This window comes from Cyrtonyx montezumae, unplaced genomic scaffold (assembly GCF_038088225.1).
Source record: "Cyrtonyx montezumae isolate F1298 unplaced genomic scaffold, pur_monq_1.0 scaffold_8, whole genome shotgun sequence".
Lineage (NCBI taxonomy): Eukaryota > Metazoa > Chordata > Aves > Galliformes > Odontophoridae > Cyrtonyx > Cyrtonyx montezumae.
Genome location: NW_027072089.1, coordinates 108,022,984 through 108,049,615, shown reverse-complemented (window position 1 = coordinate 108,049,615; position 26,632 = coordinate 108,022,984). Strand labels below are relative to the sequence as shown.

The 26,632-nt window shown below is 34.8% G+C and overlaps 1 protein-coding gene across 2 annotated transcripts in view; it reads right to left on the bottom strand.

The window, feature by feature from the left end:
• Positions 1 to 4,742: 4,742 nt before the first annotated feature.
• ZNF385D (zinc finger protein 385D) overlaps positions 4,743 to 26,632 on the bottom strand; it is a 377,949-nt gene continuing 356,059 nt past the window's right edge. For both annotated transcript variants that reach the window (XM_065753483.1, XM_065753484.1), the window contains exons 6-9: positions 16,347 to 16,580; positions 14,341 to 14,519; positions 12,913 to 13,014; positions 4,743 to 8,890 (exon numbers count right to left, since the gene is read on the bottom strand). In XM_065753483.1, the coding sequence (XP_065609555.1) occupies positions 8,657 to 8,890; positions 12,913 to 13,014; positions 14,341 to 14,519; positions 16,347 to 16,580 (749 nt within the window). In that variant the 3' untranslated portion in view covers positions 4,743 to 8,656. The remainder of the gene's footprint in view (positions 8,891 to 12,912; positions 13,015 to 14,340; positions 14,520 to 16,346; positions 16,581 to 26,632) is intronic.

Below are 26,632 nucleotides of genomic sequence, written 5' to 3'. Positions count from 1 at the left end.
TCTTACCTTGAATACCTTCCTTCTTTTCCTAATAGTTATTGTCATTTACATCCTAAGATACATAAGAATCAACTGACTCCCTTTCCGCCTCAGCCATCCTTACCTCATTCTAGGCATATAAGCATGATAATATTTTGTCTCATCTACCAGGTTCTTCTTATTTCTCAAATCTTTTCTAAATCTTTTCTAAAAACTTAATTATTCATGATCATGACTCACTGAAATTAGCAAACTATAACATTTTTAATCTGTATGATAAAACATGGAACATACCTCAATCAAAGGATTTGCATTTTGAAGAATAGCTGTATCAAATTTATAGTTCATTGCCACCATAATACACCGAGGTTGTTACCTTCTCCAGCTATTTTTAACAGTTGAGTTCTTAGAGATACTTATCATTAATTTCTAAATACACGTATGGCCCTCTCTTTCCTATTGCTTTTCAGCTCCTTTTTATTACACTAGTTCTCCAAGTCATTCTATTCTTTCTGAAGAATATTGATGATCGCTCCTAAAATGTGTTATCAGAAAACGTCAAGCACACATGATCTTTCCTGTGTAGAAAACCACCAATGAAATGTTACACAGTTAAATTTCTCCTGGGGAATAGATTTCTACACTCTCTCCTCAGCCTAGTAACTCTTTACACTATAGTCCAAACATCTTCACTTCAGCTAGTTTATTCTCAAATTGTTGTCTGAATCCTCATAATAGAGCACTATGATGTCAAATAATTTATTCTGGAACAATGATTATCCCCTTGCCTAATAAAGACTTTACCCAAATACCCCAAATACCGCTCATTTTGTCTCACTTTACCTACCTTAGAGGAGTCACAATTTTTTCCTAACCTACTTCCCTTTCTGCATGGTGGTTAATAACTCTGACCTTTAAAAAGACCTGTCAGGTATCAAGAGGGCTAAATAGAAAGATATAATTGTCCCAATCACTTCTCTCTGCTCTTCTTTAATTAGAGACATTATATTGACTATTTATCAGTCAAAATTATTATTGCATTCTGCCAGACCATGAAACTTTACCACTGAACTTATAAAAATGTCATTGAAGTTTACAGTGTTTCTGAATATGAATGGATCAGGGCCAATTTTTGGTGATGTCCTCAGTAGTCTCAGTACCCAATATATAAATGTGCTTTCTGTCACCTAAAGAAGGGCCTGTTATGATTTTTTGCCATGGCTAGGAAGAGGTTTTTTGGCAATCCTGATGAATAATTTGGCTTACATTTTGAGGCCTATTATTGCAGCACTGGAGATCATCTATAGCTGGAGATACAATGTTCAATAATGCTGACAGACCTCTCTGTTTTCCAGTTATTTCAGTACACTGAAAAGCATTGAAAACATTCCCACATTTGGGTTCATAAGGAAAGTTCCTACAGTAAATTGCCAGGAAACATTTTACTTTCTTTCCTGAATGTGATGCAGCTGTTGGACTCACCTGGATGTCCTTCTAGCAGCTCTTTGACATCACGTCATGTAACATGTGCTCTTCATCACCAGTGCTTTCAGAGGGCCCTGGCAGGTTTTCAGGATTCAAACGTTTTTACTGAAGCTTAGGTTTTAAGTGTGTCAGTGGTGTAGAGCAGATGATTTGTACACTGCTCTGGATTAAACATCTGTAGCATATCCACCGCATCCTGTCTTATGGAGCAGAACTGAAAAGCTTCTAAAGTATCTACTGCAGCAGTGAAGTTTCTGACAGTTAGCTGGAATGCAGACGTCAATAAAACATGAAAGGACAGATTCTTTTTTCCTACTGCTTTTCATAGCTTTGTGAAGGAAATGAAAATAGCTCCAGCTTTTCTTCCAAAGATTCACTTGCCATGCAAAATGCCCAGAAGGGGAACAGAGAATTGCACACAGACAGGGAGAAGGCTTAACTGCAGCACAGCTGGTAATATTGATTTCAGTGACCACTGTTAAAATACCAAATATTATAATGAGGGGCAGAGTGTAGCACTCGGTAGTGCAAAACTTGAATGATATGCTTAGTTATATTATACAGATGAAATGATAAAGGGCTACAATATAACATATCTGTATTATATACCTATTAGCAGGTGTTTTTTTCCCTTTAAATCTCAGAGTAGTGTTCCATCCTGCCAGAAGTCACAGAACAGGTGAGGGAGGAGCGACAGGAGGGGAATAAGAGCAGTGTATACATAGGGAAGGGATCAGGTTTGCACACACGTTTGTTCGATCAACTACATGGAGATCTTACTGTTCAAATGAGTGGATAAAGAGTGACAGCTGTTTCCATCTCCTTTCTAAAACAATACAAATAGTATGAGAAAGAAATATGATTTTTTTTTTCTTAGTTTGACTCCTACTTTTCAGTGAGCTGGTAGGACATGGGCAACTGTATTAAGTTAAAAAAAGGGGTCCAATGTAAGGCTTGTTACATTTTTTTCCTTCTGCTGCAAAAATTGCCTTCACAGATAAATTCTGAAGTACAAAACAGATTCAGACAGCAATTTGACTGGTAATGCAATGGACAAGACTACACTTAAAATATGTCTGAAATTAAAAATAATTTTAGCAGAGGATAGGGGTGTTATAGGAGACAGTTGCCTCCAAACTGAAACACTTGTAGCAGAATGCAAGCTAATTCCTCAAATCAGCATTTTTTCATAGATATAAATACAATAAATACATCAGGAACATGTGAGGAGGGGACAAGGTGCATCTGGAAGGTTGCTGGGTGGGTGTCCTTCCTCTTCAAGCCACCAAAAAGTTTTAGTGTGTTAAGCAAGCTGTTATAAAAGCACAGTTTTTTTGTCTACATGGTATCATCTCTCACTTTGTTGTGCCTCAGAAGAACACCTGCACTTGACAGTTCGTGTTTTGAGCAGGCAATTTTCACCTGATACACGTGTCAATGAGAACTGTTCCCATAGTAAATGACAGCCATCAACCACAAGCAGAGAAAAGGCTGGAGATGTTAAAAAGTGCTGCAGGCATTTATAGTGAGAAAATGGTTTATGACTTTCATGCTTTTTTTTCTATTGCATTTGTGCTCAGAAATAGCATAGTTATTTTTTAGCAAACATAAGAAATAACATTTACATTTAATTAAGTCTTTGAAGAATCCCAAAAGGGAAACATTTCGGGAAATTCTGAAAGACTAAGGTGCTGTCTGTAACATAAAAACCGGACAAGCTTAGGTAAAGAGTACTATAATATACATATGCTCTCTATCATAATATACTGTTGCTTTCAATTTTTTATTCAGTTTAATGGCTGATCAAATGAACTATCAATGGACTTGATGAATAACAGCTTTTGAAGGGAGTATTTAAACTGCTGAGTTCTGTTCATTCTTAAGAGAGATGGAAATATGAATAAAGTAACATGGAAGAAAAAATCAACTAGTAATAAAAAAAAATAAGAAACATGTCCACCCTTTCTGGAGACCAAGGCATTGACAGGATGCAGTGATATCTTGGCTTGAATGATCATACATGAATACATGGATTTCACAGGAAAAGTCTCGTCTCCTATGACTGAGTGTACAATATTTATGAAATGAATACTAATATATATGTGTACTTGCTTCTAATTATGAATGTCAAATACTCATTTTCTGTAGTGAATAGCATACATTTTAATGTCCTAGCAGTGTAAACAGTGTGACGGCCAATGCTACAAAGCAATAGCACTATCTAAGCCATCATCTTCTGTGATCTTTTTCTTCAGCATGTTAATACTTTTAAAATTTACAATCCAAGATCCTTATTTTATAGGTGGGGTAGGCATAAAGCTCTCCGCCCTGGTTAAACCCTTAAATATAAGTTTGAGATTTCTACTTGTTGAAGATAGAACCTATCAGCATTGCTATTTCTTGCAGTCATGCACAGAATCCCAGTACAGAAACTTTTGTGTGAATCACAGGCACTGAAGTAATGGTGATTGCAGATAAAGAAGAAGATGTGCAGTAAAAAAATTATATAGTATTTTATATATTATAACATAGTTTTTTTCAAATACATCTAGATAAATAGGAACACAACAATTGTTTTCATGTGTGGCTTTAGTTGCTAAGATCTCTTAGGTATGAACTGTGCTGAAGTCTCTTTTAGAAGCAGAAATTCAGACACCTATGTTAATAAAAATAGATCCTTAAATGGTGTTATAGGCTTTCAAATTCACATTTTTTCAAAGACTTATGCATCCAAAGAATTTGGGTAGCTGTGTTTCATATTTACTCATATTTGCTGAGAAAGCTTTTCAGGCCTTGCTCCTCAAAATTTGTCTTATTTTCATAATTCACATTTAGTTTTGCCAATAAGAATAAGAATAAGAGATATTCAGGTAGAAGTTCTCCAAGATGCTTCAGAGAGAATCTAAAACCTATACATTTTTAGGGATTTGATTTAGTAGTTGGGTAGGGATAGTGATAGGAGGATGGTTGGACTAGATGATCTTGTAGGTCCTTTCCAACCTTATGAACCTATGAACCTAGGGAGCAGAAGGCAAATGTAGAGTCCTAAGAAATATAATTTCAGCTCTCAGGGAACACTGGACCAATATTCTTTGGTACCATTTGGGCCCTGAGTAGAAGACATTATAAGCAAATTCATTCAGTTACAGTATTCCTGGCATAACTGGAAGATGATAATGAGTGTAAGACATTAATTTTTACCCATAGCATCCTTTTGTTGCTTCAACAGCTAAAGACTTTTCATATTCTAAAATACAGAGCCAATTGTGATATCCCAGTACTAAAATGACAGATGTAATTCTTCTAGTTATATTAACTTTATTTAGCTATTTTTAATTTTATATATTTTTATTTTAAAATAAAGATGTATACTTTTCAAATACAATATTCCTTGACATGGCCATTTCTTTATTTTCTTCCAGTTCATTTTAGATCATCATATTCATACCATTTGCTTACTGACCTCTCACATCAGCTTTTACAGCAACTATCAAGAAGGTAACCAATTTCATGTTTCAGAGCAACGATGAACCTTCAGAACAAAGGTTTAAAGCCAGAGATAGTTGGAAAAATGCAGATAGTGTAAAAATATAAATATATATCTACCTCCCACAAAAATACCATCTCTCCGGGTCAGAATAGAATAGTCATTCTTTAACATTTAATATAGAATTTAAGAAAACATCCCTGAACCTATTTGTTTTTCTGAGTTCATACCCAGCCATCTCCCTGTAGGCTGATTTCACACTGTTATTCCAGTGAGTGACTGTATCTTCAATGAAATTATCTGTTTCCTTGTGCTCTAGATTTCCTCCTGGCCCTGGAGGGTTACTGTAATATGAAATATGATGACACTTTTTTTTTTATAGCGCTCTCCACATTGAATGTATTGATAGGTAAGTGTAATGTGTCTTCTATCTGCTAGCTCCTTTTTCAGCTACTGTGGACATACCCTTGACTGGAAGCTCCACTTGCCCACTAACATTGCTGTGCCAGTGTTTTCTTTGACATATATATAATAAAATATTGTTGTGCTAACATTCCAGGTACATTGATTTGTTACTGACCAAAAGGGGGTGGAACGGCAAGGCACAGAAAATCCACTATACATTCTAACATTTAGGCTTTATCTTTTATTAGGTAGTGAGTAAGAGACATAAAAAGATTTGAGTCTGTTTACAGCTGAAATTTAAAAGAGAATTGTGTGAACAAAAACTTGTTCCATAGAGCACTGTGACAAAAGAGGTCCAAGAAAACTTAAAGTGTCATTTCAAATTAGCTCAGGTAAGTAGTTGGTATGACACTCTTTTTATTTCTAGCAAAACTTTTATTAATTCTGCATTTAGTACTGTGCCTCCATACATGCCACAGGCCACATTATGAAAGGAATAGCCTGTTGATTTTGATGGCATCATGACAACACGGCAGGATATACAGCAGGTGCCCACATACCATAAGGCCGTACATAAATGCCTACAGGATATTAGCAGGTGTCCCCTTCTCCTGTCTGCATTTCCTGGGGAAAAGATATTCTGTTCAGGCCTCCTCCTTTCCCAGCCTTCCTCTGCTTGTTTCACAAATGTTTTATTACGTAGGCTGTTAGAGAAGGCTCTGGAGAGAGACGGTAGCTCACGGAGCACATTTTGAAAACTAGTGCCCTACTTGAGGAGGAATCTACCCACAGCTGGCAATAGCACTACATCTTCTGCAAAAAGAAGGAATGTTGAAACTAGGTTTAAATGACCAAGGCTAAGAGTTTTTAAAGAGAATTTTCACCTTTCTACACAATATATACCCAAATAAGTGGAAACATTTTCTAAATTCTGAGTGATAGCATGGGTTTTGAAGGCTGGTCTGTTTACTGACTCTTTACTGGGAGCTGTAGAGTAGGAAGCCCTTTAAGATGTCAGCCCCCAGTTATTTAGGTGCCTAAACTTCAAGAACTTACTCATACTCTTCTCTTTTTGGAAACTGGGCAAAAGTAATCCAGCTAATAACCAGCCCTGACACAACTATTTCACATCTATTTCATGGCTGCATTAGAGTGAATTAAGTATAACCAAAAGCCTACTTCATTTCAAGGCACAAACATTTGCAAATAAACTGGATGAAAAACATACACATAGTATAGAAATTATTTTAATAATTCTAGATAAATAAATGTATCTCTTTGGAATTCTTTGGACACAGACATCCATGGAACCTCTTTCTCTCTTTATATATATATATATATATTTATAAAATCTATATGCAGAGAGGTTTAAAAAATGGCAAATACCAATGTATATGGAAGGCTCACTGATGAACTGCAAGTCAAAAGTGCTGTATATTTCCATACTCTATATCTCCTACCTGTCCATGTTAACCACAGGCAGTATTATATAGCATCGACATGGTCAATGTTTTGTATTACTACCATTTAATAGAATCTTTTAAATCATTTCCCAATCTAAACAAATTATGTTTTTAATTTTTACTCCACCTAAATGTATGGTAGGCATTTCACTTAGCTACTCATCCGAGTGGTCACAAGTGATTCAGCAATACACTCCATAATACTAATAGATACTTTTCAGCTCCCTATGGGAAGAATCAGGCAGCAAGAATCAGAGTCAAGACATCTATTTTTTCTCTCTGCTGTTTGTTACCACTTAATGACCCACATGTGAAACTCAATGGTTATATAATTATTTTATATAGTAGATTTTCTGTTTATAAGTTATTTTTCTTACTCTAACATATATACAATATATCTATATATACCCCTGATAAATCCTATTTAAAGGGACACAGTCAACCCCTTTAAGCCTCACAGTAGACTTATAAGGCTTTAAGCTGTCCGTACATAAATGGTCAGCTACAGAATTCAAGGGTCCCTTCAGCTCCTAAAGGTTGTATTTTTTCCAAACCCACAATGTGCAGTTATCTCATAATATGTATCTTGTGTTGCTGTTTACATTTTATAGGTATACTAAAACATTTTATATCACATCAGTAGGAAATAAAACGAGAGAATAAATCTGTTTCTAAAACTAAGCCTACTGCAAAAAAACCCATTACCTGTATCTACAGACACTCCCACTGGTATGATATAAAAAGAATATGTGCCATTCTCAGAATGAAATTCTAGCTACACTGCAGTCAGGAGGAACTGTATACTGACTCAAATGAAGCCAGGATTTCTCTCTTGATATTAATTTGCTAGGTATGACTATGCGTAACCCATTTGTGTCTTCTCTCTGCTCAACACTGAAGTGTCAGGCCTGTTTCATAACAAGACTGTATTTTTTGCTATCCACTGGCCTTAAACGCTGATCAATACTGTATGTATTACACATTTGGAATTTACACACACTGTACACATATGTTCTCAGTTAAATAAAAGTTCGACCTATTCTGTGTACAGCATTTGAATTTAATTTTTGTTTCCCACTAAATTTTCTTGATCATTTAACTTAACCAAAGATTACCTTCATGCCCATTCTTCTACAGGTGAGGAAAACACTTTTCTTTTTCTCACCAGAGACAGCTCCACATTATTGTCTTTTTGTTGTTGGTTTTTTGTTGCTTTTTTTTTTTGTTTATTTTTTGTTTTGTTTTTGTGACATACTTTGTTTATTTTAACTTTTGCAACGCAGTTAGAAACCTAGTGGCATAGATAGAGACACAATACTACTGTTTTACAAGACATCTATTGTATCTACTTTTGTTCAGATAAATACCCAGTAACTGTTGATTTGGCAGGAGGATTGGTAAGGTACTACTATTCACAGTGTTTCTTTTCTTTTCCTTCTTCTTCAATCTACAGAATAAAGTATTATATGTACATTGGAACGAGTTAATGCCCTTTAGACAAATTTGTAAGTTGTTTCATAAAGCAGGAAAGACATTGCAGGGAAATATGTGCCAAAAAGCACAGTCAAAAGGCTTCATAAGTTTTATATATCACTACAAGTCAATGCTGGAGATCAGTTCTAAAACGATCAATACTTAAGAGGAATGCTCTCATCTGGAGAAAATACTGCCCATTCCCCCATTTAGAATTTGTTCAGTTCTCTTATCAAAAGTCCTGGCTCTTCATATATACTTTAAACTATAAATAAACACTGCATAGTTCAATGTTCTTGGTTTTCTTTTTTTGTTTGTTTTGATTTGAAAAATTATTGCAGTACAATTATTTCTTGTTTGGAGTTCAGTAAGGAGCAAACAGCACAGGAGTATGGGTGGTCCGTATAGGCCCCGGAGCTGGTCGTAGGAGTGCTGGAGGAAGTGCTGAAGTCTGGAAAAGGGTGGCTGCTGGGGCGGTCCGAAGACTGAAGGGGGAATTCACAGCCACAGCAGCAGCTGCTGCTGCAGCTGCTAGTGGATTTGGTAAGATTCTTGGAGTCATCGGCTTTGAAGGTTCCTTTGAAAATACTAATTTTACCTGTGGGAAAGAGAGAAACAAACAAACAGAGAGACATAATTTGTTCATATTAGCTACATGACAGGATGCTTGACTTAAGATTATAAGTGGGAAATCAACTAAAGGAGGCTTTGTTCCGATTATTGATTCTATGAGCTGTAGGGTTGTGGCAAGAGACACGATCTTACACATTAAATGAGAAGAATCTGGTAAGGGATAAATAGTTTCAGTATTCCCTTGGTTGTGGGCTCATGCCTTACCTCTGAAACATTTAATTTAAAATGAGCTGAGAAATCAAAGCAAACCTAAAAAGGTGCTGGGTAATCTGCAGACTCTCACTTGTATGCTGTGAGAACTAAATAAAAAAGAATTAGCTATCAAATAAAAGATTTCTATCTGGACAGCTTTGCGACAGAGACCACAGCAGAGTGAAAACACATCTTTTTCCCTAGAGGGAAAAACACTAAGAAGGTACAGTTGTTTTCAAATTACATTGAAATTTCTACTTAAAAACAAGATGAACATCTAGATTATTTTTATTAAGTGCAGAAACTGATAACAGACAAATAAAGAAATCTTATTTTGCACCACTTATGAAAATCTCCTGAATGCATTTCCTGTGTTAAAATAGGTGATGGATTCTAGAGATGTGCTGCCTTCTGTCATGTGTCATCTTGCTGTGTATTCAGAAGACTATCTTTAGAAGGAAATGTCAGAAATAATTTTTCACAAATATATTGTCCAACATTATAAACATTGTGAAATATTTAAACAATATTGTAATGAAAACTCTTGCTTATATCTCTTAATGTAGTGCTAAATTATATTTGGCTTGCTTATTTATTTATTTATTTATTTATTTATTTATTGTTACTGTCACTGAGGCTTTTGCTTTAAATATTTACAAATCACGACTCTCGCTCAATACCAAATACAGTTTAGAAAACTATTCATTCATTTAGAGTTTCAAAAAAGGAAATAAATAAGCTCAATATTTTTCCAAACTAAATGAAAATACTCAACACAAGTTCATTGTTATTTGATTATATGAGAACTTATACTTAATATTCATACAAATTAATAACAAAGTAATCTAAATTTCTACAGATTTTTACAGGATTTTAAGCTTTTAATGAGAAGCCGGAAGCTAGAATATCTTTGTTCTGATTTTATAACTCGGAAAAGAGGATAGAGACTTCATAAACTGATGAAGAAAATTCCCATCAACTCTGATGAATTCTGCATAGAATATGTACCTGAATATATGGAGTTGCGTATAGAATATGAATATATGTACCATTCTGTGGTACGTCTCAGTCTAACTACTGTCACTCACAGAGGAAAAGTTTCTCATCCTTGGATTGAAAGAGATTTTCAAATAATTAACTTGCACTATATCAGTTTGATATCTTCAACTGAATACTGATATTATGAGAAACTAATCAGAAAGAAAGGACAAGATATGCCTGACATGTTCCATCGGTGAGTTTCATCATTACATTATCACTGTATTCAAAATATATTTATACCTGTTGATTCTTTATCAGCCAGATGCATACAGAATTTTTACTTTTCCTAACATGCATTCACAACTTTGCAGTTTCAAGGTCCTGGGAAAAATACTCAAATTTTAACATTCTCTTAGCAGAGGACAAAATAGACACTAGATACTATGAAAGTCAACAATTTTAACAACTCCTTGATCAGTTTTACACAGAAACTGTCTTCCTGAATATTTTACTTTTTCCTCCTTCCTTCCATTTTCTTTAGTGATTTTCTTTTCAGCCTTATTTAGAATAGTCCATAAAAAAGCTAAATAAATGAATAATAAACAAATAAATAAAATGATTACAAAGTATGAGTGTAAAGAAACAGTAGGGTTCTGATTGTAGTCTAGAAATGCATTCAATTAGATTTTCCATTAGAACTCTTATTGCAGAAAGTTTGCACTGTCAAATGCCTGGTAGCTTCTTTCTCTCCAGTGTAACGTTTTGTACTTACTTGACATTTGTAACTTGAAAAAATATGAACTAAGTCCCAACATTACAAGATTTTTTGAACTGTGAAATAGTGCTGTGGGAAATCATAAAGCTTCCTTCTCTGAAGCAGTATAAATTATATTGAAAATATGGCATTGCTGAGCTGTTGGTCTAGAAATGCTAAGCTCTTAATCAACTTCCATAGGAAAAAAAAAACAGGTGATACTCATTCATTTGTTCTCATGAGCAAAGATTTTAGGTGACTTTATATTAAAAGACTAAGACATCCTTAGAGAAATCAGGAACTTCTATTGAAGTTCAACAGACTTTCAGTTCATTTATCAACACGGTTCTCATTTCAAGATAGCTGAAATACCAGTAACAATATATACAGTATAATATGCATTCATTTCAAATCTCTGTACAAGTAGTAATTAACATACAGGTCAAGACTAAAAGTATTCCATAAGTTTTACTTAATTTACATTGAAGTAAACTAAGGTACAGTAAATGACTTGAAAAAAGTAATGAAAAGTAAACAAAGTTAAACTCTAGAGCTCATAAAAAAATGTTTATATTAAAAGACAAAAATTATTACATCTTTGGCTGGTTGCCATGCAAATCCACATTCCAAGTGACAGGAATTTTGGTAGTTTTTCTATTCGAAACAAAAAAGGACTAAATATTCTACTGTGGATACTTGCTTGCTTACTGCAAACTCATTCTCTTCCCTTTAAAATCTCTTACTCTTTTTGCTCATCTCTGATCTGACTTGTGTATTGTGAGAACCTGGTACTGAGGCAGCAAGAAAAGGACATATTGATTTCATTTGTCTATTCACAAATTGAATGGCCTTGGCTGGAGTTCTCAGAAGTCACCATTACATAAATAGTTAAATAGGCAACTGCTTACAAAAACAACAGTAACAAAATAATTATCTGCATCCCCTGGGAAATAATGAATTCCTTAAGGAATAAAAATTCTGACAGAGAAACTTCAGTGATTCCATATACTGCTTTACTAATTATATTTTTTTATCCCCTTCAGTATGGTTTATTTGTAGTGGAGACCGTGGTCCCCTAGGTGAGTTAGAAAAATCTGTTCCCTACTGTTCTCTGATTGTTTCCCTGCTAGTGTATTCACCAAAATGACGCAGTGCATTATATCATAATATCTAGGAAATCTCCATTGCATCTCAACAGTGCATGGATATACTACAAAAAAGGTTCACCTCAATAAGGACAAATTCTATTCTGTCAAGAAAAGAACTTATATTCAGCTAACAGAGAACTGTAATCTCAAAGAAAGCTCTGCATTCTACAAGCATTAGAGAAGATGGACAGTGAATAAGGAGTGAATCTGTATAAGGGCGGTGAATCAACACCCTCACCCTGCCAAAATCATCTGTAAATCCTTATGAAACACCATGTCACATAAAACAATCACACAGTTGATCTAACAGAGAAAAATAGCCGATGCTCCACTATCCCACCCATGATATAAACTGTTTCTTGATTAATGGCAGGATCTTAGCATTAAAAAGTAAACATTTTTTTTTCAGTTTTTGAAGCTAGCAGGAGCTCTGTTTCACAAAGTTTATCCCGTTGGTTTGAAATGTGACCAGAACCATCCTGAAACTGAGAGTAATTAAATGAGAGATGGATTTTTGTTTTTAGTATTTCAATTGTTATCTGAATATTTTATAAATGAGGATAGCATAAAAGCTTTATGCTTTATAGAATTTTATAGTTATTTCAACACTATTGCACTTAGTGAACACTGGAAAAATGCTTGACATTTGCATGTTTCTTTCCTCACTTGATCTCTAATGACCTTTGAAACAGGCTTCTTTCCTAAGGTTATTCAGAGGAGCTACAAAAACAAGAACTCACGGGTTCATACACTTCAAAGAAAATAAATTGTCTCCTGTGAGCTTTCATGCACTTATTCAGACACATATATTTCTACTGCTTACACTTTCTTATTTTAAAGATTCTTCCACTCTCATTTTCTAAACTCTCTGTACTCAGCAGGGTTCTGTGAATAACAAAGTGATTGACTTACCCCTAGAGGATGTGTTCCCTTTTGGAGTTTGTTGTATGGGCTGTATTTAGGTTTAGGCGGCTTCCCAGCAGCTCTATCTTTGTGCCTTCTACTGCTTATGTGCTGTTAAAATACGTTGGGGAAAAAAAGAGTGATGTTTCCTTAAGAGATCATTTCAGGTTCATCTTGAACGCTCTCCATAACAGCATTATATGACTAATTCAGTAATGATCAAGAATAGGGCCTGTTACAGCTTGAGCATTTCCTTTGTGCACCACACATTAAGACCATGATTTTCAGCAGTGCTCAATTCAAATCTGTTTCCACTGTGTCAGTGGACTTCTTGCCTTCGTTAACTTCAATAGGACATGAATTAGGTCAAATCTGCAAACCTTTAAAAAAAAATCTTCCCTATCTCTATAAAGCACCCATCAAATTCAGTCTACTGCTGATCGAGAGTTTTGGAAGAATATTAGTACCACATTCTCAATAAAAAAAAAAAAAAACTCACAGAATTGTTTAAATACCCAAGAAGCCTAGAGATCCTTTTAAGATTTCAGTTGAAAGATGGTTATGTATCAAAGTAAGTGACAGTGAATTAAAATCACAAAATCCATTATCTTCTTCATAAAATCTATTAGATTTTACAGGAGTCACTCTGCACAAACATTACTGCAGTATTAGATGTAAAAGACCCTTTTCAGAGCTGTGTTTTCACTTTGATTTTCATTCTCAAGAGAATTTTCACAAAAAAAGACAAAGAACTGGACTTCTTTTCTAAAAGGAAAAGACAAGCATTGCTATTGTCCATTACAGAATTTATCTTTGTTCTTCTAAAACTCCTAACAAGTATTTAATGCAAAAAGGCATATGGAATTGAACTGTTTTTCAAAGAAAATGTTTTTTAGATCTGATAAAATACTGAACATAACTTAGTGTAATTGCAATTTATAGGTCAGGCTTTTCAGTTCTGATAAAAATAAAAAAAATACAAATCCTCTCTAATCCATGTTTCTAAGTAGGTTATTCACTGTTCAGGGAAATCCTGGCTGCAACTACAAGGTAAATATCATGTAGTATACTAAATGGAAGGTTTTATTAGCTATTGACAACAATAATAGTCAAAAGATAGTTGTAACACATTGTAGCTTACAACTTCTATTACTCTTAAAAAACATGCTTTTATATATATATATATATATATATATATATATATATACATACATACATATATATATAAAATATATCTTTTGTGAAAAATACATTACATGCAGGAGAAATATTCAAAATTAAACATAGAGCATAAAAGTTGAATATAATGGGAAAACTATAAGCTCCATTTGGATGTGAACTGTTAGACGGACACATACTGATTGTGTTGGTACTTTATTACCATAAGACAAATAGCCAAGGATTCACACTCTGCAAGGTAGCAAGGTAGCTGAGTACCTGTTTCAGTTGTGTCTCAGAGTTTACGTGCACATCACATATTTCACAGTGAAATGTTTTGTTCTGAAGGCCTGTGTTTCCTTTATTCACAGGTCCTTTGCCTTTAACGCCTGCCCGGGGAAAGGCTTTTATGGTTCCACTTCCATTCCGAGCTTCCAGCATAGTTTTGTGCTTAGTCCCTGGAGACATTAGAAATGGGAAACAGAAATAACTTTGGCAATTTGGTTGCGTTCATTGTTTTGTTTTCTTTTAAGAAAATCATACAAACTTCATCTTGGTGCTACACGCTATCCTTGGAATATGCCTGTGTTTGTCTGTATCAGGTTAATACTTATGTAATGGTATTTCACATGTGATATTTAATTATTAGATTACAGTTCTGTACGTAATTCACTAGAACAAAGCAGCCACACCAATAAGTACTGGCACAATCAGGTGTCCTGATGTGAAGTTAAATGGGTGTGACTTTTCTCATTAACTCCTGCTGCTAATAAGACCTGAATTGTAGTTGCAAAGAAGAATAATTTAGCTATTAAAGGTGCTGCTGGCTTTGATCTGTAGTCCTTCTGAATGGATTGATAAACAGTATGCATTAGGTAGCTTACACTTAAATCTGTAATTAAATAATTAGTTGTCAAACCTCAGAGTGGCTGAGGTTCCTGGCAAAAACCTGGACATAAACAAAAACATGTGAGAAACATGCATATGAGAAAACTACACTTGCATTTTTTTATTAAAATAAAGACTGGACATTTATTCAGCCCAAACAATTTCTTACACTGTTTACTTCCATGAAGTTTGTCTGTGATGATAACGGATTACTATCACATACAGATTTAGTCTTCCCATGATAATCACTATATGCATCACCTTGTATCTTTTTCCAAGCATGCATCTGTGTGATCACACAGTTTATCAACACAGAAAGAAAAACATGGAAGTTTGTAGCTATTCACAATAATGTTTTGGCTCTCAAGAGGATCAGAAAAATGTTTAAGGTCTAACCTTCATAGGAAGGAAGACGTGGGTAAAACAGGTACAGCTTTATGAACTTTTAATTTTCATGCATTTGAGATCTGGTACACAGCAAACACAGCATTCTAAACTGACTAGTCTTTGGTCAAACTTATTATTATTATTAATTATTATTATTATTACATCAGAAGACTATTTATCATTTTTATGCAGGTATATTTGCCAGTCTTCACATTTCAAACCTGAAACTTTTTATCTCTTAACTCTGTTCATCCTGCAGTCAGGTAACCACTGATATCTAAAACCTAGACATTTTCCGTTGAACTGTTGTAAATGCTCTCTGTGACTATATTAAATTATGAGATATTTTAACTCTGTCTACCACAAAACCAATCAATAAAATGCTTAAAAGTGTGACTAAGGATGAAGGGCGATTACTGCTGGAACTTACTGATGTTACTAGCTCCAACAACAAGAAAAAGTTTAAAAATTAAGGAAGACAGAAGTAGGCAACTAAAGCAACTCTCATGTACTAGCCATTACCAGTTTATGAAGGCAGAGAAAAAAAGTACTACCAAATTGGGACCAAGACTTCTAACTCTCATCATTGAACTTTGACTGCCTCTGCCTCTTTCAGACTTAATCTGTTAGATTTCAAACAAAACTAACGGCATTCATACTCAGTTTCCTAGCTGGCACAAACAAAATTATGTAAACTCTGAACACCAAAGGTAATGAAGCATGAATTGTCATTTAGCTCTATAAGGCTTGGAATCTGCAAAAGCTAAAATGCAAGAAAATGGGTAGCTTGCATGCAAAAAAATCCCCTTCTTCCCCCTTTATGAAAGCCTATCTGCCTGTCATTTTTATTCTTTAATAGTTAATGAATTCTGTGTAATTGCCAGCTTTCTGCCACCTCTTTGTCCCCTGCTGCAAGAGATCTAAACTATTCAGGGAAAGATAATTGCAAAGCTCTTAAAACAGAAGGAAAAAAATAAAAAAGGAAGAAAGCAAGAATTGCTCCATCTCACCACTGTTGTGCGCCTCCAGCTGTGAGGCAGAATTGACAGCGACTTTGCATAGTGAACAGTAGAGCAGTCTTTTTGCTTTTTCTTCCTCAGTCTCAACGGAAGGGCATGTCGTGGTGCTAGTGGCTGTGGTAGGAATTTTCTCCACTTTAGAGGTGATCTCTGTTGTCATAACACTGCTCTTCCGGATTTCCACGGTGGTTGTCGTTGATATTGCTGGTGTCCCTGTGGTAACATCTGTGGGAAGAGGGAAAAGATAGAAGGAAACAAAATAAAAGGTTGTGACCTCTGATGTTTGCTTGCTTGCATCATAACAGTGTAACTGCACAGAGAACCAGATGCTGGTGACAGCATAACTAAGAGTGATGTACTAAATCTGACCTTATTCCTTCATTTTATGAGACTACTCCCGTGTATCAAAATGCCACATAATTTCTTCTCCATTTTGCTAAGACACAGTAAATATAGAATTCATAAACTGAAAAGATAGATTATTAAGGCTGTACTGTACAACTGAAGGATAATTCACCAAAAGTGGTTGTGTAAATTACCAGCATAATAGGTAGTAAAAATTTAAATGCAGCACTTCAGATGCATAAACTGCCATGATTCAGTATAATACCTACACTGATTGATAGGCCAAGCTAAAGTTTTTATATTCTAATAAAACAAGAATTAAAATAAGTGCTTGTTCTTGTTATCTGATAAAATAATTTTAAAAAAATTGATACTTCACTTTGTATCAGCCAAAACATTATAGGTAATTATTAATACACAGTATACATTTATCTCTGCATCACAATCTATTAATATATACTAGTAAAATATAGTAATAACAGTAATTAAAAATACAACATTCTGTATCTGAGACCTCCAGGAACACTGAAAAGAATTTTGCTTTGAGTATTGGTGATATGTTTAGTAAAATTGTAAGCATGCTAGATATCTAAATCTTTTTGGATCTAGTGCCTGCATCAGACTATACATGCTTTTTCTGTAGCTTTCAAATCCAGAAGAGAGAAAATACATGATGTTGTGCTAGTGTAATATATAAAATTAATATATATAATACATAATTATATAATTCATTATATATTAATATATATAATATAATTATAATATATAATTATATATATGCATATATATATATATAATTATATATTGTGTGAGTCCTAAATATTCATGCTCAGTATTGTTAGTTATCCCAGCAAGCACTTCAAATCTCCAGTTGAGTTTGGTACAAAGGGCTTCATCCTTGCAGAGGACACAAAAACAGCTATCCAAGTCCTGAATGCTCCAAGAAGCTGATAGCTTAAACTCTTACCCGGTTTTCACAAACATCTGACCATCCCATTTTGGATCCCAATTACATGGGACACAGATCTTTCTCACTGAAAAGGGAATCACAGAATTACAGAATCATAGGAATTGGAAGGAACTCCTGGATATCACCTCGTCCAGCCTTCCTGCTAAAGCAGTTCCCTACAGTAAGCTACATACGACAGTGTCCAGATGGGTCTTGAATATCCCCAGAGAAGGAGACACCACAACTGTTCCAGTTTCATGAATGGAAAGAGAAGACAAGGTAATATATTTTGGTAGCTAGGTACTTAGCAGGAGACTCATCACTAAACCAATGCAGAAGATAGCAAGTAAGTTACAAGAGGAGAGAAGAGAGAGCCATACTGCCCTTTACGAAAGATGAAGCTTTGCAATGCTGTATTTCTCATACTAAGCCTTCTGAGTAGCAGCTGACCTCATAAGAAATCTTATCTGCTTTACTGAGATACTCCTGTGGTTGGGTACTTTCCAAAATAGACAGTTCACACATCCTTTGCTGTTAGTGGTGCTATGCCTGTAATATGTTTCATGTCATATAATACAATAAAAAATAAGTATTCTTTGGATTATAGATCTCAGTATGCTTTGTGATGCAGGAGGGACACATTAACTGATGCCCACAGAGGTATATTTCATGCTAATACTGTTTAACAATTTCATTTATGATAAGCATGCCTATTAATTTACCAGGCAGTAGAAATCTGGGAGAAAAGCAAACACAATAGGAGACAAAATTCAAAACAATTTTAACACACTGGAAAAACTTTCAGAAAATTAGATACTTTTCAGTAAAGACAATTGCAGGAATCCACACTCTGCAGGATTAATGTGATCTCTTAAACAGGATGAAGATGAACAACCCAGTTATGGTATTTGTGTTTTATTTTTCATTTGTTTTGTTTGTTTGTTTATTTTAAGAAGAAGCTTTCAGTAGAGGATAATAAGACAAACACATATCACGCATACCGTGGCATTATAAATAACGTCCCTGCCACACAGAAAGTGCAACATAAGGGATTCATGACGTCCTTTTTCTCCTCTAATCAGCACTGGAGGTCCTGCATCCAATCTGGGGACTGCAAATGTCACATTAACAATTACTTGCTCTGTTTCTAATTCAGCAGCAATACAAATGTAAACCAACACAAGGAGGGGAGCAAAGGAGGAAGCCAAAACAAACAAGAAGCTTAGAAAACATGGCTTATTAATATAGAACATGAAGTGTAAACAATGATAACATTTTTTCAGATCTGCAGAGGGTAACTAAAAATAAGAGAATAAACTCTTCTCCCTGATCTTTCCTAATAGGACATGAACTATTGGATTACAGCAAGGGAGATTTAGATTTGACATCAGGAAATTCCTTCTAATATTAAAGCCTGTAATGCCTTAGAATATCCTACCTACAGAGATACTGAAATATTGCCTGTTGGAAGATTTGGAAATGGCTGAGCAAATGTCTGCAGAAACAACCCTGTTAGCAGGAATAATTTACCTCTGAGGAAACTTCTAGCCTTGTCAGTTTTTATAATTTGTGTATTTAGTGATGTTTTATGTATTCTCCCAAAATGCTTTAGAAATTATTATTTATAAAACCCATAGGCTGTGTTTATGATGCGAATAGTCTGCCAGGCATTAAAACATAGAGAAGTTCCTTCTCAAGGTCTAACAAAAATGTTTTTTTGTTTTTTTTTCCTTCTTCAGAGATTGAGTCTGAATGTGGTTCTATTCTGAATATACTGAGACTATCAAATACTGTTGCAGAAGGAATGATGTTATGTTGCTGAACATTCTGTTCTTATTTTTTATATTTTATGGAACAACCACAACATTTCAATAGAAAATAATATTTTGAAATATTAAGCTGTTTTGTTGGGAAAGTGATGAGTAAATGAAGCCTTTGTATGTCAGTCCAGAAAACTATTAATTTAACTAGTCATTCTTCTTCAGTTTTGGAAAATCCATGCTAATGCTGGCTTTCGTTGTGCTGAAAGTTGCAGCAATTGTATCACAACCCCACTCTCAGAAGTGCATAACGCTGCTTTAAAACTTCTGTCGCTCTGTCCTAGGACTCCTGTACAGTAACGACTCCAGCTTTGTACTTTTCTTTGGAAAGGATGGCAGAATGCAGGCAGCAGTGGACACAAGAAAGAAATAGTGGAAGAATGCACTAACATTCTCTAAAAATTGATGACAAGGTCGTTGCTCATCCTAATCTTGCAGGAAACTAGATACATACATCCATCGCCATTACCAGCTTTGCAGTGCAAGACTTAGCAAGCCTTAAGCAAAAGAAACATCATCTATTTATTTGACTTAGGAAAACCTGAGACAGTGGACAAAAAGAATGCTTAAATAACTACAGTTTTTGTTCTGCTTCAAATATATGGTCTGCTGTACGTATACTGATTGTCTATTTCACCATCGAAATGAAAATACAAATATTTTTATATGTATGTGTAGAAGCAGTTTTTTATATAAAAATTTAACTAAAAATGGTAAATGTCATCAGCATATTCTTCAACTATCAAAACTATCGTTATTCAGAGTATATATTATGCTCATATACCTTAGAAAATACACCTTTTATAAATACATCACATATTCCAGTAATGAAAACACATTAATTACATCAAAACATACACAGGAAAACCATCCAAGTTTGCCTTCTAAAAGCTATGACACATTTAGAAATGAAAAGCTGTACCTCCTCATATAAACTGCAGAAATTATACATTTTAAAAACTGTCAAGTAAGCTTGAAAAGAGGAAATTCTTATAAACTAACCAGTGTGTGTATCTTTGTATATAATATTCTATCATGCTGCTTATACATAGATTAATGTCCTAAATACAGTGTGCAGCATTAAAGATATAATGGATTAAGGAAAAAAAGAAAAAAAAAAGCATCAGGAAGGAAGGGATTGGTACTGATGCCTTGAAGACTGAATCAGCATTTATAAGCATTACATTACAACAGTGCTTTAAGTGCTACTTCAGTAATAAATTATCTAAAACCAAGCTGGAAATTCGATCACAATCAAATAGAAAATTTGTTTCTGGTGATGCAGGCTTACAGAACTGTGCTATTTTCATAACAGTGGCCTCCAGCAAACATTCGTTATTGCAACTGTCACTGCGTGACTTTGGTATAGAAGCAGACTGCTAATACTGTGTGGAACTGGATTCCAGCATTAAAAAAAAATTAAAAAATAGGAAGGTTTCAGGATTCAGTATTCACAACAATCCACTTATGAATATCTTATTAATATAGTAACAGAATAAATATTAAAAATAATTTTTTCAAAGTAATTAAAAACAAATCTAGCTCACTGCAAAAAGCAAAGATTCATTTTTACAAGAAGATAAAGCCAGAAAAAAAAAGCATTTAGTGAGAACTGACTTTTTTGGGTTATACAGATAGCATAATTCCAGAGGAAAACTGCAAGTATGTGATTAAGGTCCTTTTAAGTAAGCAAGATTAATTTTATATCCAGCTAAAAAACTCATGATTTTACTTTAGACTGGAAAAACATAAAATTACACCAACTCAAGTTTTTCTTCTAAGTATGTGAAAGTCTCACTCATCAGTTCCTGCTATTAAGAATTTCATACCCTAAAACTATAAATAGACCTACAGAGAGAAAAGTGTTCTGACTTCAAACAAATCACAACTATTTATGAGCTTATTTTTGCTTCCACAATCTCAAGTGGCACGAATTTAAAAATATCTGATTTAGCACATAACTCATGTATTCTGGTCTCATTTAAATTCAGCTTTGACTTTTACATAAAAGGATGGAGAATTTGGCCCATAATGCTGACCACAAAGCAAACAAAACCAAAATAAAATTAAAAAATAAATAAATCATGAAGTATGTTCTTTCTTATGCCAAAGGGAACTTGATATGAAGTATTTCACTGCACTATGAGATTTCTTACAGTTGCAAAAGTATTGCTATCTGGCTTACTTGTTGAAAACCTTCATCAAGTAAGAGACCACTCAAGTATAGATGCTTGACACTGACATGTTCAAAAGAGTCTCAACATTTTATTTTCTTGCTTGCTAATGACAAAATCTCTGGCTTCCTGGACTTGGTTTAAAATCCACATGCTGCAGGTCCTCTTTGTTAATTACATTTGGAGATAGGATATTACTCCTTTTGATACTAAAAATATAACAACGGACTATATTATAAACAGAGGTACATCTCAAAAATAACCATGCAATCAAACCTTTTTTTGTGCTTGGCTGGCTTTCTGAATTCCTGTTCTTAAACATAAGCATGTGTGCTAGCACATTGGTTGGATCTGGCACTTAATCAAAACACTTTAGGGAACACTGACTAAAATGTATCAGCACCTCCTCTTTTATATGTAGAGAATACAACTTGCATATTTTGTGGCTGATTGATATTTGGCCTATTACACTACATTATACAGAAAATTCTTTCAGTATCATACTATGAAGTTCCCATTAAATATACTTTTACATTCAAAATTTGGATTCAATTTATATTTAAAGATCTATTCTGCCCCAAATAATTATCTTTTATTTTGAGAGTTAGAAATGGATTTTTAAAATTTTGAATTTTTAATACTCTACATCGTTTGGTTGGTTGGTTGTCGTTATTGTTGTTTATTTATTTTCATATAAGTTCTAATATCTGTGACAGCTGTGTACTTCATAAGTTCATGGCTAGATTTCCATCAGTGAAGCAACAGTAAATATTGGAGTTCCTGACATTTGTCTGATTTTTTACTGTTTAACAGGCTACAACGTAAGAGTCAAAAACTCTGAAATAATAAACAAAACTGTATATGTCTAAAAAGGAATACAACATGAGCATTTTTTATGAGAGCCTTCTTGTTTTTTAAACATCAGATATCCGTTTTCTCTTCTTTTCCATTTCACTGCCCTTGCTTAGTTAGACAGTATCTTGCTAAAGTTCCTTGTTATTTTGATTTGTTTTGGTCTTCACCATGAGTGCTCTTGATACCCAAAAATGAAAGGCCTAGTGTTTCTAATGCAGTGCCCAAGCATTTCTTCAATCAAATAGAACAAGTACTACTGAGAAATAAGGACTGCAAAACTTTCCCAGGATCAGCATGAAAGCCAAATACCAGGAATTTTCTTGGTTTGTAACTGGAGAAGCAATGACCTCACTGTTTTGACCAGTCTGTGTAATTTTTAACACTTAAATAAATCACATTATACACAGTATTCACTGCTTAGAAATAAAGGATGAAGAAACAAGTGGCCCTAAAACAAGTGGTTACATGTTACTGAGACCTGTACTCCATGCTTCTCCATGACATGCTTTGGTACAGACCTGATGGGAGCAAGACAGCAAATGGCATGTTTTGTGACAAAAGATGTCCTCTGAGAGAGCAAGAGTGAATAGAAAGTAGCAAACTTCACATAATTACTCTTTGGATTTTTTTTCTCTATCTAAGCTTGAGTCAGCTGAGTCCTAAAATGACCCTCCTTCATTAATTAGCAGTACACAGTCTTCTAACAAAATTATACCACATTTTTCCTAGCTGCTCCCTTGGTTTAAAGCACAGTTCATTAATCCTGAACAGGATTAATCGCAGAGGGACAACTACATTCCTAGTCAGGTTAATTGCACAGAGCTGGCAGCAGCAATAACAGCTGGGGGTAAAAGGCCTATGGAACGGGGAGGAAAAAGGCAGGGAAATGTGCTGTGCCTGGATTTTTGACTTTGGGCAAATGTAGCTGACAAAAATCTGTCTGGAAGGAAAGGAGACAATGAGCAGAAACTATTTATTTTCAGGCTATTTTAAGTAACTATTGGTTAAGTCTGGATTTTGGAGCTGAACTGTCCTTTCAGGTCTATTGTATTGATTTTCCCCTTAGTGAGGCAGAAGAATAATGGCCTTCACCAGTATGAGTAAAAGGGTCCTTGCACAAGGAGCTTTAGGGGGGAAGTCATGTTGCTCACTGAAGCTATTGTTGTCATTTAATTAATGAGACTCACATAGTGAAAAATTCAATCTTAAATATGGACAAAATATTTTCTTAAAGGGTGGAGCTTACAGATGAGTTCAGAGGGTTGTGTGGATTGGTGTCCAAGCAACCCTGCTAAAATAACACATCTTCTATTTAGACACTAACTTCAACATGAAGAGGAGTGATAGATTTCATTTTGATAGCTACAGTTCGATATTGGAGGCTGTAATGCAAAACACTTTTTTTTAAGACAACAAATACAACATATACATGATAATTTGATCACATATTAAAAGGAAGTTGTATTATCCTACACATAGGTCTCCTCTTTTTAGGCAACATCAAAGGCAGTACTGGCAAACTGTCATCATTTTTTTATCTGCACATGCTTCAGTGCATTTCCCAGCTCTGAAGTAAGAGCAAAACCAATAAAAAAAAATATATATTTTTAATTTTAATCTGTAGGTGCTGCAGAGGTAGAAAACAAGGACTTGTAAAACATTTTTTAAGAGCTAAAAATCCATGAAAGAAAAATATGACATACTGGTCTGATGAATTTTCCTTGTATGTATCTTTTTGCAGCACAGAGACTAACATCAGCACAGCAGTTCCCATCCATATTATTAAAATCTCTTATCTTCCTGAATAGATTGGTTGCAGTCAAGCTGCCTGTGGTTCTTTGGCAGATACTGAACTCCAGGGATATCTAAGAGATTTAGCTTTGGCCAGAAGTCATCTAGAGACAGCTATACCAGTGGAATTAATGGATGATTCTGTTACTGTGTCCAGGAACATCCCTGGCACAAATGAGAATCATTAGTGTAGACAGTAGTCCAAAATACATTTTAAAATAGACTCTTTTTTAAAATAGACTCTGGAGGCAGTGTTTCCCCAGTGAGAGTCCAGGGAGGAACTTTTATCTGCATCACTAACTTCCAATGGCTATTATCCCAGTGCCCAAAGACCCATCAGGGCTTTATCTCAAGCCATGTACTTGAAGAGCGTGTTATGGTTACAAAGACCAGTATGTAATCATGATTTAGACTCATGCCTAGACTCCTTCTGCATCCACGTGTCTATGTGGCAGACCTAGAAAAAGGAAGAAGCAGCAGAGTTGTTGTCTTTCACCTTGCACTATGATCTACAGTAATGGAAGTGACCTTTGAAAGGGGCATCTCCTAAACTCTCAGTTTCTCCAACAGATACAGAAATCAGACACAGTCCAGGTTATGCATTACTGGAGATTAAGAAGAATTTTTCACGTAATAAGCAGGTTGGCATAGTCTATTTAAAATTTGATATCAGAAACAATTTACTGTGGAATCTTTCTCTCAACATTCTGTCATCAGAAACCAAGCACAGAGAAGTATTAATCACTGGCAGAAGGAGAGAAAATATATTGCTTTCATTAATTAAATAGAACAAGGAAAGAATGAGTGAACTGCACAGCAGATTGCATGCAATTGCTCTCCACTTTAAGCAAAGTTTTTTGTTGGTGGTGCTGTTCGTTTTGGGCTTTTTTTATTTATTTTTCTGAAGCCTCCGTTTCAACTTTAAGTTTCAAACCAGATTTATATTCCTAGAATCTAAAAGGAAATTTAAATAACTGGAATCAAATGTAGAATTTCTGAGAATTCTGACTTCTGTCTCCCTTCGTAAATATAATACCTCATGGCTTTCTCTTGTCTCACATTCAGGAATAATTAAAGCTATTCCCTTTACAGCAGCTTACTTCCTTTACTGGAGAGCATTGAGCTAGTAAATCTGTTTTTTTGGCAATAAACTAATGTTGTATCTAAAGCAGGGATTGTCAGAAGCATCTGTTGTAACAGTAATTTTTTCAGTAGAGGGAAGGCAGGGAGAGTAGCGAAAAGATACATTCTTTCAGACATCTATCTTGGGGTGTGCTGCAAATAAAGCCAGTAGCAGATGTGTTCTGATCAGCAATGGCTTTCTTAGAACCATATGCTCTTCTATACATATTTGAGACAACAAATGCCTAAATTTTGGAGGAACAAATTTCAAAAGGAATTGATGAGAGAGCAGAATGGGAAGTTCTAGTGTTATTATCTTTATTTTTAGAGTAAATGAATGTTCTGACTCCTCTGCTATCCCACTGTGATTTTTAGTAGCCATCTTCAGTTTGACGCTTTTACAAGGAACATTCCTTTGGCTGGCCAAATCATTGTTGGTAACATGTTTCATTAACTGACAGGTGTATCTCAAGAATAGTAGTATCTAAGTGAGTGCCAGAGAGAGGAAATGTCTTCCAATTCCAAGACAAGAATGTTCTACTACAAATGACTGTCTATTTAACTTGCTCTTGTATCTCCTGCATGTTCCATCGCCTACAATAAATATTCTTTATATTGTCTTACCTGCTCTACATGTTCCCCTCTCCAACTCACCACAGGTCACTTCTGGGCTCATGTATACATCTGAGACATCAACGGAGCAACACCATATAGAGTAGCACAAATCCAGATTATCCATTTATAAATAAGTTGCTATCAGCATAGTCCCTGGCATGAATTATGAATTTTGTTTTGCTTTTTTTTCTGAAGAATAAAAGCTCTTTTTTGTTTGTTTATTTGTTTGTTTTAACATAACAAAAACCTATTTTTTTTGCAGCACTAGCAGCCTTCATTGGCTGTCATGGATCAGTCTTTACCTTCTGGCAGCCTGCTAGCAACTGAACTACTAGCTTAATTGCATTGCGTTGGCAGAAGCAGTACCCTAAGTAAACCACAGTGAAGTTGGATATCTGATCCCAGGACTGGGCAAAGAGGGAGAGAAACCTGTCTCCCTCAATTACATGGTGAGTTACCTTGTAAATATTGCTCTTTGTAAGAAGAATCTGAAATGACTCCCATCCGGGAGGCTATTGGTGCTTTGCTATCTGGGATGTTTATCTAGTCTGCACCATAATTTTAGCAGGCAAGCTCTACACAGAAGCAAAATGGAAGAAGACTTAA